Genomic DNA, 15,920 nt, shown 5'->3' on the forward strand with positions numbered 1-15,920 from the left:
GAGATTCTTAAAATCTAGCCATGGCTCAGATTCCTAAAATCTAGCCACTGCTCGGATTCTTAAAATCTAGCCACTGCTTACCCATGTTCAGACTCCTTAAGAGTCTGCCCGATATGATGGATGTTCTAATAAACCTTGTCTTTGACTGAAAAAAAAAAAAAGAATGGAATTTGCCAACTAAGAGATCATTGATAACTCTGGAGAGAGCAATTTCAGTGGACTGAAAAGGTTGGAAACTGGATCTTGAAGGGTAAAGAAGAGAGAGGAGAGAATATAGAGGCACAAATCATAGATGACTTTTTCAAAGAGTTTAGTCACAAAATGCAGAAGAGATATAGGGCAATAGTTAGTGGGAATAGAAGGATCAAGTGAGGATTTTTTGACAATAGGAAAGACATGGGCATGTTTGTAGGCAGGAGGGAGCATCTAGTATGCAATAAGAGATTGAAGATGAATGATAGAGTGAGGATGATGAGTCAGTCTGCTGGGGGAGACAGGATGGAATGGGATTGATTGTGCAGGTGAAGGGATGAGTGTTGTTATGCAGTAGGTTAACTCTTTGTGTGAGACAGGCAAAGTTGGAGATAGTGGCAAAAGGCCTTGGAGTGACAGGAGATGACAAAAAGGGAAGAAGAAGGAAATCACAGTGAATGGCCTCAATTTTTTCTGTAAAATATGAGCCATGGTTCTCAGCTGAAAGGGTGAGAAGAGGAGGAACTCTGAGAGGTTTGGGAAAGGATGAAAACATTTGGAAGAGCCACTGTGGAGAATTAGATAGCGAGTTGATAAAGGAGGTGTAGGGTTGCCTAGCACCACTGAGGCCCCAGGTGAGGTTACATAACAAATTTGTAGTGGCTTCAGAATGGTTCCATGATTTTCTTTCCCTACATTTAGCAGCATGTGTATAGGAGTAAAGGACAGATGGTGGGAAACATCCAAAGGTGGCTTGGCAGGGTGCTATCAGTGATATGATAAGAGGGCCAGGACTCAAGAGAAGAGGACCATATAGTGTTGAACTGGCTCATCAAGGGGTCAAGATGGGGTAAAGAGGAGAGAGAGGCTCGTACAGGGGAGATGTCCCGAGAGAGAAGTGAAGGGTTGAAGTTTCGGAAGTTATGGTGTGGATGAAGACCAGAGTTTAGTAAGGGAAGGCAGAGGGAGAGATGAAAGTCAATGGATTATGATCAGATAAGGAAATTTCAGGGTAATTGAATATGGAGGTGTTGCATTTGTAGATGATGACACGATCAGGCATATGGCCATCTTTTTGTGCGGGTGAGGAAGAGTGGAGCAGTAACTCATGAGAAGTGAGTCAGTTGAGGACAAAAGCTGCTAGGTTTGATTAGGCATCAAATATGAATAGCATAGACCTCAAAGGAGGTAAGGTTATTGAGTGATGGAGGTAACGGAAACCCTGGAAGTGGCAGTAGGGAGCAAAAAATATTCCAACTTCCCCACCTTGCCAGTCAGCCAAGGGGAATGAGTGAAGGTTCAACCAGTTAGAACTGGAAGGAGTGGCCAGGAAAGCTAGGGGAGGAGAGGAACCAGGTTTTAGTGATAGGTAGGGGTGGAAGGGGGGAGGGGAAGGAAAGATTATTTGTCTAGCCCTATCCTCTCTCCTGACCTCCAGTCTCACATGTCCAGCTGTTCATAGGACATCTCAGACTGGATGTCTCAGATATCTTCAATTCAACATGTCCAAAACTGAACTCATTGTCTTCCATCCCCCTCAAAAGAAAATAGAAACCCAACAACAACCCTCCCCTCTTCCAAACATCCTTATTACTGTTGAGAATTTGCTGTCATCCTCAGTTCCTCACTTTTACCACCGCTATCCCCATCCATTCTATTGCAGAGTTCTAACATTTCCTACTTGAATCACATCTCTTAGATGTTTTACCTCCTTTCTCCTTACATTGCCACCACCCTAGTAAAGGCCCTCATTACCTCACTTCTAGATTACTCTGAGAGTCTTTTGGATGATCTCCCTCAGGTCTCTCCCCATTCCAGTCCATCTTCCACTTACCTGCCAAGTTGACCTTCCTAAAGTGCAGTTCTCACCTTCTCACTTCCCATTCAGTCAAGCAGAGAAGATCTCTAATATTTGATCCTATTAAATCCTGTTTGCCTTTTAAAGCCGTTCATAACCTGGCACTTTCTAGTCTTTTGCCTTACTCCCCTATGTGTACTCTTCCAACCAGTGACACTGGTCTCCTTGCTGTTCCTTGAACAAGACACCTGGACTCCAGGTATTTTCCACTTTCTGCCTTCCATGCGTGGAAATTCTCTTGCTCCTCATCTATGACTCCTGGTGTCTCTGATTTTCTTCAAATTCCGGCTAAAATCCTACATTCTACAAGAAGCTGTTACTGATCCCCATTAATACTAGTGCCTTTCCCCTGTTGATTATCTTGTTTGTTCTGTATGTATTTGTTTGCATATAGCTGTTTTCATGTTGTTTCCCCTTCTCCTTGAGAATAGGAACATTTTATGACTTTTTTTTATCTCCAGTACTTAGATGAATACCTGATACATAGCATATGCTTAATTAATGCCTAATAAATGCTTGTTGACTGAGGCCACCCTCCCTGGCATTTCTGTGAAAGGTATAGGAAGCACAGAAGTCAGAGTTAGAACCCAAGTGGCTGCAAGTCTGGCACTTGCTCTCTAGTTAGATTGGAAGTCAACCAAATATAGTGTTCTGGAAGGTTCTCTTTTATACAGTCAATTGTGATGCCTCTTGACTTAGTAGTTAGATTTACTTTTTGTTTTGATAAAAGCCTCTTAATTTTTACATGTAAATGTATTTGTTATAAGCAAAATATGATGTTACTATCTATATAGTTGCTAAATGCATATTTGCTTGAAGCCTCTACTAAAGCTTTTTAGGTCTTGTTTACAGCAAATTTTATTATAATAGAAATATATTTAATATCAGTTTTTCATGTTAACTTATAATAATTTTAAATCAGTATTATACTTTGACTCTCAAGAAAAATGTCAAACTTCTCCATCTTTGGCCCTAAAAGTGGGGCAGATAATATAATGAAACACATTTCCTAGCCCACTTCTCCTATCCCATCTTCCCAGACCTCAGCAGTGTACCTGTCTTCCACAGTGACCAAGGCCTACTTCAGTCCTCCTCCGTGAGAGTGACCCTCTCACAGAGGGCTTGCAGAGTTCTCATGCCAGGGACTGGAGGATTATATTGGTGATCGATTATCTCACAATGATCTTGTCTTAACAGTAGTATGTTGAATATAACTTCTTGCTTTTTTTCTCCCAGCCAGCTGCAGAAGGAAAAAGAGAAATGGAGTGCAGAGACTGACAGCTTGATAGGAAAGATGACAGAACTGCAAGCACAAACCAAGAGCCTGCTTTTAAATAAAAGTAAATTGGAAGCTGAAAACAAAGTCCTGGGAGCTGAATTGGAAAAGGCACAGAAATTAAATAGGTTTATCAATTTTCTTTTTTAACTTGTTTTTCCGCCACACTAAATAAAATATCCAAAAATATGCCTGAACTCCATGTTGGAGATTTATAGCCTTTGTCTTTTCCTTTTTATCTTCTAGTACCCCTATCTTTGTTTTGTTAATAAGTGCTATGTAAAGAGAGAATGCTAATTAGAATAATTCTCATATCACAATAACAGTACAGTAAAGGCTGGTTTATCTGATAAAGCACCCAGAAATCAGCATTTCTCAGTGTCAACAGTTCAATAACAATTGATACTGATGATGACCTTGATTTATATATAAGGCCCCTAGGTACCATCTGAGTCATGATATAGTATTAACCAAAAGTTATTTGGTAAACTAGAGTACTTTATTCTCTAATGGTGCTAGAAAACAGAGACTTTAGTATATATCAAACAAATTGCCTATGGAAACTGAAGAAGAAAAGACACATCTCATGAGGTTTTTGTGTAGGTAATTTTTACTTCATGTTCTCCAATATTTCATTTATGGAATGAATATAATTCATATATTTCTTTTGTGCTCATTTTGCATAGGATCTTTAGTATGAGGTATACTGGAAAGAGCATTAGGAAGCAGGAGACTTGGGTTATAGTCTCACTTCTATTACCAACTTACTATGTTAAGGTTTCTTCCTAGGTAAAATGAAGAGATTGGATTAAATGTTCCTAAAGTTCCTCCTAGTTCTAACATTCTCGGTCTACATGAGTCAGAAATCCAAAGGAAAAAAAAAAGGGTTTCATTATTCCATTGATTGCTCAGTTATTATGTATGTTGATGATATTATTTTGTATCAATAAATTAATATGTTTAGTCTAAAAGTAAATTCTCATATGAGCTTTTACTTTTAAATTTAATGAAAGCTTCAGGTTGTAAAATAATATAATTTAACTTCTGAGGCATTTGATGTTCTTAATAACATAGCTATTTCATTGTCACAAAACTAGTAAGTTTTTTTTTAAATGTAATTATCTGGTGAACTTTTGTAGGGGATCTCAAAAGCAAATAGACCTCCTTCAACAACAAGTAGAAGAAGCAATGGAGAAAGAAGAGGTAGCTCACCAGTATCTGACAAATTTTGTCATTTTGGCAAATGGTATAGCTCAAGAACGTGACAATCTGATACATTTGGTAAGTTTCCTCAAGATTACCTCAGGTAAAACCGCTTTTTATTGTGCGTGCTTAAGATTTTTAAGGATATTAATTCAAAATTAATATTATTTAAAGCTTTAAAAAAATCTTTATACCTCCAAGTGTCTCGAGTGCTTTACGTAATATTCACTTAAGTCTTTGTTGACTTGAATTTCAAAGTATAACAAGCTTCAAAATATTCTGTTTCAGACATGTTTTCCAATTAGATTTTGTTTTTAAATCAACTGTATTCATCATAAAAGGTATTTATTGGAAACAGTAAAAATTAAACCTTGGAAGAAGACTTAAGTCATACTTTGGAAGAGAAACAACTATTTTGTTCTACTTCTGAGAATTACTATTCATTCTAATCTGCCATATAAGAATTACGGTTGTAATCTTTTTTAACATGTATCTAAAACAGTTTGGTCATATTTTCCTTAGTCTAACAATGGGAACAATATAAAATGCAAAATAACTTTCAAATGTGTAGGTATCAGATTAATAGTTTAGCATTAGCATTTTCTTGTGTTCTGACAACTCAGAGCCCTGTTACTGTGAATTTCTTTGAATAAGAAGCAACTGTGGTTTGTATTGGTAACCGGGATTGTGAGACTGAATATTTAGTAAAAGTACCCACTTTTATCTCCAGCTGGAAGAAGGTGGTAGTGACAAGGAGAGTACTGAGAAGAAGTGAAAAATTTAGTTCAATGAGTTTAGACTATTCTAAACTATTCTAGATTCTCTTTTGGAATTTATGAGGCTTCTACTCTTCAGGTGTTTACATTCCTGGCTACCATATACAGAGTAAATAAATACCCAGGATTTTGTAGGAAAAGGACATTAACAAGTGTTGGGGAAGGATCAGAAAGGACCTTAGGAGATGACCCTTGAGCTACACCAGGAAGGGAGCTATGTCTTCCACGAGGTGGAGGTGAGAAGGACATGCATTCCAGGCATTTGGAAAGGGATGGAGGTGGGATGTGGAAAGTATGTTGGGTCATGATTGCAGGGGGCCAGTTTGTCTGGACAAATTGGACCTTTATCTAGTGTGGGAGACTTTAAATGCCCAAGGAGTTTATATTTTATACTAGAGGCACTAGGGAGCCACTGAAGTTTTTGGAAAGGTCTCTACTCAAGCACTGTTATAATGACTAGCTGCAGGGAGGAGGTGGCCTTTGGTTCTGGAAGACCATTCCAGCAGAATTCAGTTGTTGAAAAATTACACTAAGGGGCCAAAGTCAAGATGGCAGGTCAGAGGAAACATTTTTGCCTTAACTCTTTGAGCATACATCTTCCACAATAATCTAGAAGGTGTATCAGACCAAATTTTAATAGGAAAAGCCAAGAAAAAAAGTCACAGTGAGTCATTTTCCAGCCAAGGGTAACCTAGGAAGATAGAGAAGTCTGTGGACACTGGAGTAGGAGTTGGCCATGAGTGCACATAGTAGCGATGGGTACAGGGAACATTCAGAGCCTGGAGAGGGAAAGGGAGCCAAGACAGAGCACTAGGGCAGAAAGCCATGGAATAGAAAGAGATCCTGGGGGATCCAAGAACAAGGACTAGGAACAGGAACAAGTGCTATCTGGCAGCTCTGTAGCTCATTACCCAGTTCCAGGTCATAGAAACACACATAGAGAAGAGTGTCACAAGAGAACAGGGCCCTAGCTGAATACTGAGTAAGAAACAAGTTCCATATATAGTTCTGAGCCCAGGAATAGAGTAACAACCCAGTCTTAACCTTTAGTCCAGCCCATAACCCTGTAGTGGAATAACTCGGGCAGGGGACCAGGGCCATAGGAGGGCCAGCATGCTGTTCAGTCACTCTGAATCTGTAAAATCTCCTAACAAACTAACTGTGACTGAGTTAAGCAGCAATCACTGAAATTCAACGATATACAAGCCAACAGATCCAACTTACAGAGCTTAGACCAGGAGGGCAGTGAACAGACCTGTCCTCAGATCACATGGTCTTGGAAGCACTGAAAACTTACAGGCCCCCTGGCCTGAACTGTGAAAGGAACGGAAGGATGTAAAAGGACATAAGCCCAGGCCAGACATCTCCCCCCACCCTTCCCAGAAGAGTCCAACATTAACATAAAGTCCAAAGTCAAGGACTAAGCTGGAAGAATGAGCAAGCAAACAAACAGAAGGAACCTGACCATAAAGAGCTACCATGGTGACAGGGAAGCTCAAGACACAAACACAGAAAAAGGCAAGGACTGGAAAACATCTTCATGCAAAGCTTCAAAGGGGGCATGTATGGCAGCTAGGTGGCTCAGTGGATAGAGCGCTGGCCCTGGAGTCAGGAGGACCTGAGTTCAAATCTGGCCTCAGACACATAACACTTAGTAGCTGTGTGACCCTGGACAAGTCACTTAACACCAACTGCCTCACCAAAAAGCAAAAAGAAAAAGTAATTCTAAAACTTCAAAGAAAAGTGCAGAACAAGCCTAAGAAAAATTCCTAGAAGAGTTAAAGAGGGAGCTGAAAATTGTTTTGAAAACCAAATGAGAAGTATGGAAGAAAGTTATGAAAAGAGAATTAACAGCTTTGTGAAAGAGATACAAAACCTTACTAAGAAAATAATGCCTTGAAAAATTAAAATTGACCAAATGGAAGCCGGTGACTCCAAGAGACACCAGTGTTTCATTTTAAAACCTTTTGTGAGTTACTTTCTTTTCTGACTTATGAAAAAGATATTGATCATAAGATCTAATTAATCATTGGATTTGATAGGGCCAAAGCATCTTCAATCTTAGGATGAAAAAGGGAAATAGTGATTGTTCTGTTACATGTATGGCTACTTGAGCTGTTCCAATCCACTTTACAGTGTGATAAGTACAGGATATATATGAAAGTGTAAGAATTATAAGGAGATGACTATACACAGAGAAGGATGTCAAGCAGTCACAAAGACCATGCCAATTTTTAAATAACATCTCTTGAAAGGTAATATGGATTCTTTGTTTGCTATTAGAGACTAGTAGTAGAGGCTTTAACAGCTTGTCCTCTTTCACGGTATCCTTTGAGTATTTTGCTGGTTATATGCTTTCAAAGACATTGTTATGCATAAAAGGAAATTTTAAAAATTCACAATCAAATATTACAAATTTTTCTATGTCAAAACAAAGTATAAGGGGCAGCTAGGTGGCGCAGTGGATAGAGCACCGGCCCTAAAGTCAGGAGTACCTGAGTTCAAATATGGCCTCAGACCAAACACTTGACACTTACTAGCTGTGTGACCCCGGGCAAGTCACTTAACCCCAATTGCCTAAAAAACAAAAAAAACCCAAAGTATATTTTGGCAAAGGCCAGATAGAGAGAAGTTCATTCTTCATTCAGTCCAAAACTAGAAAACTACAGAACTTTTCTCTTGAAAACCATTATTTCAAGTTAGTATGGATTTAGCATGAGATTTGCATACTTCATTTCTCACCTGGCTGCTCTCCTGGACATCATAAGTTCAAGTTCAGAAACTCGTCCTTCTGCAAGATGAAATCAGCAGTGAAACTCATACCTCGTTAGCAACCCTGCCCTTGGGACCTCTCCCTCTCTCTCTGATTGGAGAGGGTGATGGATTCATGTCTGAAAGCTCCTTCCAGATCCTCCACCATTTAAGGAGGGCATGCAGGGCATTTATCTCATCATTCCCCACCTGGCTTCTCTCCCGAACTTTATCATCTCCAGAAACTTATCAACCTACAAAATGAAATCAGTTCTGTAACTCAGCCAACTTAGATCATTTCCCACCCCAACTGCAAGTTTCATCTTGCTCCATGCTGGGCCTGATAAAGAGATGCTTAAACAAATGTTTATTGACTTTCTTGACTTCAGAATTCTCTTAAAAACAGAGTCGGGGGGGAGGTTATAACATCATAGTCAACTGGAACAAATTGTCTGTACCTCACCACAGGTATCAGGTGCATGGATTATACTGCAGTAGCTGAATATAAATGTTTTATAATAATCAGGCTTGCTCATCGGATTCTCAGTATAATTCATGATGTTCCTTTGGATGATCTCTTGACTTTTAGAGATCTAATGAATGAAGTCAAGGATTGAAAATAGAAGTGAGGAACAACTGTGACTTACTGCACACTTAGATCCTTAGTGCTTCTGACTGACCCTATGATATACAGAGTATCCCAAAAGTCTTAGTACAGTTTTTTAATAGCTTAAATAGCTTTAAACTGCACTGAGACTTTTGGGCCACCCTATATAAAGTTGTATGTTTTCCCTTAGTCAAATCATGTGAAAATATATACTACTATTGTCTTGCCATCACTGATTAATACATAAATTTAAAAACTTTAGTTGGCCTACCAAAATAGATCCAGAATAAGTTAGCCTCTTTTTTCATTGGTATAAAAATGTGCTTTTCACAATTGAAACATTAAAACATGTACAATTTAATAAGGATGTGTTAACTCCTATACTTGGGTTCAGAAGATTAGTTGCAACAGTGTAGGATTAGAAGTGCATGAGTAGAAAACAGTAAAAGACTTGGGTGTTTTAGTGGACTGTAAGCTAAGTTAGTGTGATATGGCAGCCAAAAAAACCAAAGCAGTCTTAAGTAGTAGCATTAGTGACAGCACAGTGCCCAAAATAAGGGAAGTGACAACCCCCTCTACACTGCCTTGGATTGTGTTTGAGTACCATGTTCAGTTCTAGACACCATCTTTTAGGAAGGACTTTGACAAGTTCAAGTATATGTCGAGAAGGTGACTAAGATGGTGAGGGAACTAAAAATTCTGCCCTGTGAGGATTAATTGAAAGTCCTAGAAAGCTTTGGCTTGGAGAGGGAAGACTTTTAGTGTGGGACATCATAGCTACTTCTAGTATTTAAAGGACTGTCAGGTAGAAGGGGGATTACATTTGTTATGCTTGCCCCTACATGGCAGAACTAAAAGCACTGAGTAGCAATTGTAGAGCCTGATATAGGCCCAGTGCAGTGCTTCTTAAACTGTGGGTCATGATCCCATATGTGGTTGCAAAAATTTGGCAACAGTAAAATGTTTCTCAATGCTCAACAACCAAAAATTCAAAATCAGGCGCTGTGTGAATCCGAGGTATTTCTGGCAGTGTTTGCCTGTGCTGTGTTGCACAACCTCACTGCAGCCTCGGTCCTGAACACAAAGCATGCCCACTTTGTACTACACATGCCCTCAGGCCACACAACACAACCAACGCTGCCTAAATGCCAAAAGGGGTTTTGAGTGGGAAAAGTTTAAGAAGCCCTGGTATAAGGGGAAATTTCCTAAAAATTGGAGCTATCCAGGAAAACGGACTGCCCTACACCAAGATGGTCATACCCTTGATCTTGTTATCACTCACAAATTTCACTCACCACTTCCATGTTCATGAACTCTGAAATTCCCATATGTGACCACATACTGTCTTTCTACCTCTCCCTCTGCGTTGCAACTCTAAAGCTTCATCCTGCACACCGTGACTTACGTGACCTGCATGTTCCACCATCCCCTCAGCTCTTTCCTAGGCCATCACCCCTGCACTGGCTACACTCTTCTTTGTCCATCTTGACCACTTGGTGAACCACTTCAACTGTACACTGTCCTCTTCTCTTGAGTCTCTCGCCTTCTTATCACATGCTGATCTTGCTCTGCTGAGCTTCATTGTTGTATCACTCCTATGGTCTGTTGCCTTTGATCTTATGCACATGCTGCTGAAAAAAGGTGGAGAAAAATCACAAAAATGATGAGTGGTGGTGGCTGCTTAGCTTGAAATAAGCCTAGGAAGCTTAGGTGTAAGCTTCATTCTACTGCTAAAGCAAATTCAGCTAGGTGGTACAGTGGATAGAGCAACAGGCCCTAGAGTCAGGAGGACCTGAGTTCAAATGTGATCTCAGACACTTACTAGCTGTGTGACCCTGGGCAAGTCACTTAACCGTGATTACCTCCAATTAAAATTGCCTCCAGAAATAAAAAAAAGAGAGAGTAGCTACTGGTCCTCCTAATAGTCCTTAGAATGACATTATTCTGTACTGTTGCCAATAGAGTATTTCTGAAAGCCACTGTGAGTGGTGATCATGGGACCCCAGCCACAAGCTTGGGGCTACTCTAAGCCTGTTGTTGGGATAACATTACTAAACAGGCTGAGCATTCCTTGGGTCCTCCAGTTTTTGGCCTGGACACTCTAGGGCATCAAACTAACACAAGAATTTAGTAATAGGAGCAAGTATTTATTAAAAGCATAATACATCTATGCAATAGGAACATAGAGATTAATGTGGTAGGATAAGCTCAGAGGCCTTCTTACTGAAAATAGTCAGAATGGATTCCTTAGGTAACCTCCCCATGACATTTTCTCCTATTAATATTTGGACTGAAATTGTGGATTGTATTTGTCACCTATCACTTATATTGGATTAGGCTTCTACTACTTTTTAATTCACTTTCTATTCCTTTTTTAAAAGCCTTAAAATTATATGAACAGACCTTTCTTAAAGCTAAAAACTCATCTCTCAGAAAAAAGAAAAGAACCCACACATACATGTTGAGGTCAGTGATTGCTGCTGCCTCTCCAGTCACCTGCGTGTTCTCCACCCTCAGACCCTTCTGACCTAGCTTGCCTTTTTCCCCTCTGTCCCATGCTGTGGTCGCTGCTTTTAGATAACAGCAGCTGCCAGGCCAGGGAGCCTTTTGCTGCTGAACAGAATGGTGTAGGCCAGTGGTACCAAACAAATAGAAATGGATCCCTGCAAGCCACATAATGACTTAGAAAACCACAAATTAACATTTATCCATGTTGAATTTTTATTTATTTAGTTTTTGTTAAACATTTCCTAATTAAATTTTAGTCTGGTTCTGGCTGCATTTGGGAATTTTGTGGGCTATGAGTTTGAAACCTCTGGTATAGGATGTGCAACATACAAGTATGAAGTGAAAGTTGAAATTTTCATTAAAAAACAGGGTTAGGTTGGACCCTGATATGTTATTATGAAATTTGAAAAATTTTTACTTCTCTGTGGACACATATTACCTATTTTTCCTTAAGGGAGAATATGATACATTTTCTAGATGTCACATGTTATTGTGTTAATCCTTCTGAAGTATAAGATTCAGGAAATTGTAGTCTCCACTAAAGAAAAATAATGTAAATACTTAGATTAAGAAACAACCTAGAGATTGAAAGGATTTGATTTCTTATCCTAGGTCTGGCACATACTTGCTTCCATTATTAGTTCATCTGACTTCCCAGAATGTTAGAGCTGGAAGAGACCTTAGCTATAATGGAGATATAGGATCATAGTTTTAAAACTGGAAAAAACATTCAGAGACTGTCTAGTTAAACTCTTTCTTTCACAGCTAGGGAAACAGGCCCATAGAAATGAAATGACTTGCCTAATATCACACAACTAATATGGGGCAGAGCTGAGACTTAAACCCAGGTCCTCTGACTAAATTTAGCACTTTACATTTTATCATTTTTGTTTTATATTAATTTCTTTCTTTGGAATGTGGAATTGTCATTGCTGATCTATTTTATATGGAATATTGTAAGAATTTATAACTTTTTAAACATTCAAAGTGTTTAATTTAGGCTGAAAGAAAATAAACATTTTAAAATATAGTAATTTACTTTTTGTCTTGTGTTAATCATATTAACTCAGTTAAAATATATATCCTCAGATATTTATTAGTTTTGTTATTTCATTTGGAAGAAAGACATTGTAGCTCAAGGACAACTTAATATAATAAAACAAACTATTATGCAACAGGAAATTTTTTTTAGTGTTAATATGTTATTGTCTTTTTTTCTTTTTTTAAAATAATTTTTATTTTCCCCCCAATTACATATTAAAACAATTTTTTAACATTTAGTTTTCTTTCTAAGTTTTGAGTTCCAAATTCTATCCTTCTCTCCCTTCCCCTCCCTCAAGACAGTAAGCAATCAGATATAGGTTATACATTTTCAGTTATGTAAAACATTTCCATATTAGTCATTTTGTACAAAAAGACTTGAATAAAAGAAAAACAATGAAAGAAAGAAAGAGGGAAATAGCATGCTTCAGTCTGTATTCAGATAGTATCAGTTCTTTCTCTGGAGGTGGGTAGTATGCTTCATTATTAGTCCTTTGGGATTGTCTTGGATCATTGTGTTCCTGAGAATAGCTAAATCATTCACAGTTCTTCATCATACAATATTGTTGTTACTATGTATAACTTTCTTCTGGTTCTGCTCACTTCATTCTGCATCAGTTCATATAAGTCTTTACAAGTTTTTCTGAAATCATCCTGCTTGTCATTTCTTATAGTATGATAATATTCCATTACGATCATGTACCACAGCTTGTTTGGCCATTCCTTAATTGATGGGCATCCCTTTAATTTCCAATTCTTAGCCACCACGAAAAGAGCTGCTATAAATATTTTTGTACAAAGAGGCTCTTTTCCCTTTTTGTGGATGTTTTTGGAATATGGACCTAGCAGTGGTATTGCTGGATCAGAGGCTATACAGTTTTATGCCTTTGGACGTAATTCCAAATTGCTTTCCAGAATGGTTAGATCAGTTCACAACTACACCAACAGTGCATTAGTGTCCCAATTTTCCCATATCCCCTCCCACATCTATCATTTTCCTTTTTTTATTTTGTCATATTAGCCAATCTGATAGATATAAGGTGGGACGTCAGAGTTGTTTTAATTTGCGTTTCTCTAATTAATAACAGGAAACATTTAAAGTTAGTGACATTTTCTTGAATGATTTTTTCCATTTGATATTCTTAATGTACTTGTACTTCTAGAAGTTATTTAATTAATTCTTGAATAATATTGAAATACCATACAAATCTATACAACTTTAAGCTTAAACATCTGGCTTCTTAGTTGCAGACTCCTCCATTTTCCCTTGGCTTGTGTTGTCAATATCCTAGCTACAGCCAGTACTATGTATCTGAACATTGAGAAGAGAAGATGATGTGAATGTTAAAAAATGGTGGAATGGGACTATACTTATTATTCATCATACCAGTGATGCTTGTACCCAGTTGCAGAAGACTCTAAGAATCTCTTTTCTTTTTTCTTGTTTTTCGACAGGCTCAGTGCCTAGAAAATGAAAAGCAGGGAGTCCTCTACAAAATAATAGAAGGGAATATTCGCTTAGGAAAATTAGAAGAGAAGGTGAAGGTAAGCATCCTATTTAGGGAAACATAGATATTCCTTTTAAAAAACGGGATGAGGTGCTATTCTCGGGTGTAGTGTGGACTTTGTGTTTAAGAACATTATGCATTCACAGAATTACTACATTACTACATACTGAGACTCCTTTCCCTTCATCCAACTGACTACATTGCAAGTGATAACCCTCCTAGTCTTCCCCTGTTAACAGTGTTTTATGTTCCATTATCTCCGTTTCACTTCTATGAGGCTGATGTTCATGGTCTCTCCCTCTACCTCAATTGAATTTGTCTTAAAAAGTTGATTTGAGGACTGTTTTTCACACTAGGTATCTTTTGTGGTATTTATTCATCTCACGTCCCTGAAATGCTAGTTATAGCTTTGATGGAGTGGTACATGGTAGAGTCACACCAAGTAAAAGCAGAGTCACTTAGGTTCTCATTTTCCTAATTTTCGTAACTTACATACAAAACCTTTAAACTACTATGCCCTTGATGCTGTAAGAAAATGCTTGCAGTATCGTATTTTAATTTTCTCAACAATAAAACGAAATCTCTGGCTCTGGATTTATTTAGTTAAAAATACTTTTGCTCGGGTAAAGCTAACATCCTTACCCAATTGTTCCTTGAGGGAGCAACTTTCTTCCCTCTCAAGATGGAAATAACTAATAGAATTAGCTTATAGAATTTTGAACTGGAAAGAGACCTTGGAGTAGGTTGGGGAACCTGTGACCTAGAGGCCACATGTGGCCCTTTAGGTCCTCAAGTGTAGCCTTTTGACTGAATCCAAACTTCACAGAACAAATTCCCTTAATAAATCCCCACCTCTGCCTTAGAGATTAATCCACTTCCCTCATTTTTCAGAGGAAGAAATTGAAGGCACAAGAGGAAGAAGGGGTTTGCCAAAGGTCACACAGGTTTTTTGGTAATAAAGCCAACGCAAGAATTTGGGTCTCAGCATCAGTATTTTTTCCACTGTACTAGGCTGTCTTACATATCCAAGACCAACTTTCTAGATTTCTGTAGGAAACTATATTTAAATTCCAAGCAGTTCTTTACCAGTACGAGGTAGGAATGTTAAGAGTTTCTGGAGCACATGCTCCAGAATCATGTTCATTTTTAGGGACCTTCAAACTGACATATTTCTTAGTGTAAACTAGTTAACCAAAAGTTTATTCCAGTATATACCAAATTAATTATTTTGAACAACATGAAATTTACTATAGTATAAATGAAGAAAATTTATTTCAGGAACTGATACTATGTATGGATTTTGTGGGCAGTGAATTCTTGGCACATCAGAACAGTCTGGAAAAGACTATACAGTAGCCATATTTTTGTTTTGTTTTGTTTTTTGTTGTTTTTTTTTTTTGGTGAGGCAGTCAGGGTTAAGTGACTTGCCCAGGATCACAGAGCTAGTTAAGTGTCAAGCCTCTGAGACCAGATTTGAACTCAGGTCCTTCTGACTCCAATGCCAGAGCTCTATCCATTTCACCACCTAGCTGCCCTGATGGTTAGCTTTTATAAGCTTAATTCTAGTAGTTAATTTATTTCAAAATTTGATCCTGATATAAAAAAGTTTTATTATAATTCTGTAAAAGATATTTAGAATTGATGTTATTTTCCAAGTGAATATATTTTCAATTTAAAATACTAAAAAAATTCATCCTTTTACTGAAGGCTTATAAAAATGTAGCCAACCAGTTGTTTTTTAATAGTTATCTTGTTGATGTTGTAACTTACATTTGTTGAAGACAAATATATTGCTGCATTAAGAAGACAGCTCAGAGTTTTGGTTTTGCTTGATGCATTTTAGAACTAATTTCACAACCTTCACTTTGTCTCCTTGTAAGAGAAGTAACCTTTTAACATAATGTGCCCTTGAAACACTGGAATAAACATCAAAGAAAATGAGATGGGGCAGAAAACTGTGCTAAGCACTTTCATAAATATTATCTCATGATCCTCACAACAACCCTGCAAAGTAAGTACTATTATTACCCCCATTTTATAGATGAAGAAACCTAGGCAAACAGAAGTTAAAGCACTGGCCAAAGATCATATAGCTAGTAAATGTCTGAGGTCCAATTTGAGCTCAGGTCTTCTGGATTACAGGCTCAGCACTCCATCCACTACACCACCAACTGCTTAAAAAAAAAAAAGCAAAGCCCAC

General features: G+C 38.0%; 1 protein-coding gene across 3 annotated transcripts in view; it reads left to right on the forward strand.

Annotated features, from left to right (window-relative positions):
• The window catches only part of LOC114046894 (centrosomal protein of 89 kDa-like), a 160,891-nt gene that overhangs the window by 94,098 nt on the left and 50,873 nt on the right, over positions 1 to 15,920 (forward strand). For 2 of the 3 annotated variants that reach the window (XM_027867502.1, XM_027867503.1), the window contains exons 15-17: positions 3,287 to 3,454; positions 4,466 to 4,607; positions 13,668 to 13,757. In XM_027867502.1, the coding sequence (XP_027723303.1) occupies positions 3,287 to 3,454; positions 4,466 to 4,607; positions 13,668 to 13,757 (400 nt within the window). Of the gene's footprint in view, positions 1 to 3,286; positions 3,455 to 4,465; positions 4,608 to 13,667; positions 13,758 to 14,611; positions 14,949 to 15,920 lie in introns of those variants that run through there. The other variant, XM_027867504.1, reaches the window with a different exon arrangement.

The sequence above is a fragment of the Vombatus ursinus genome, unplaced genomic scaffold (assembly GCF_900497805.2).
Source record: "Vombatus ursinus unplaced genomic scaffold, bare-nosed wombat genome assembly UNPS02014786.1, whole genome shotgun sequence".
NCBI lineage: Eukaryota > Metazoa > Chordata > Mammalia > Diprotodontia > Vombatidae > Vombatus > Vombatus ursinus.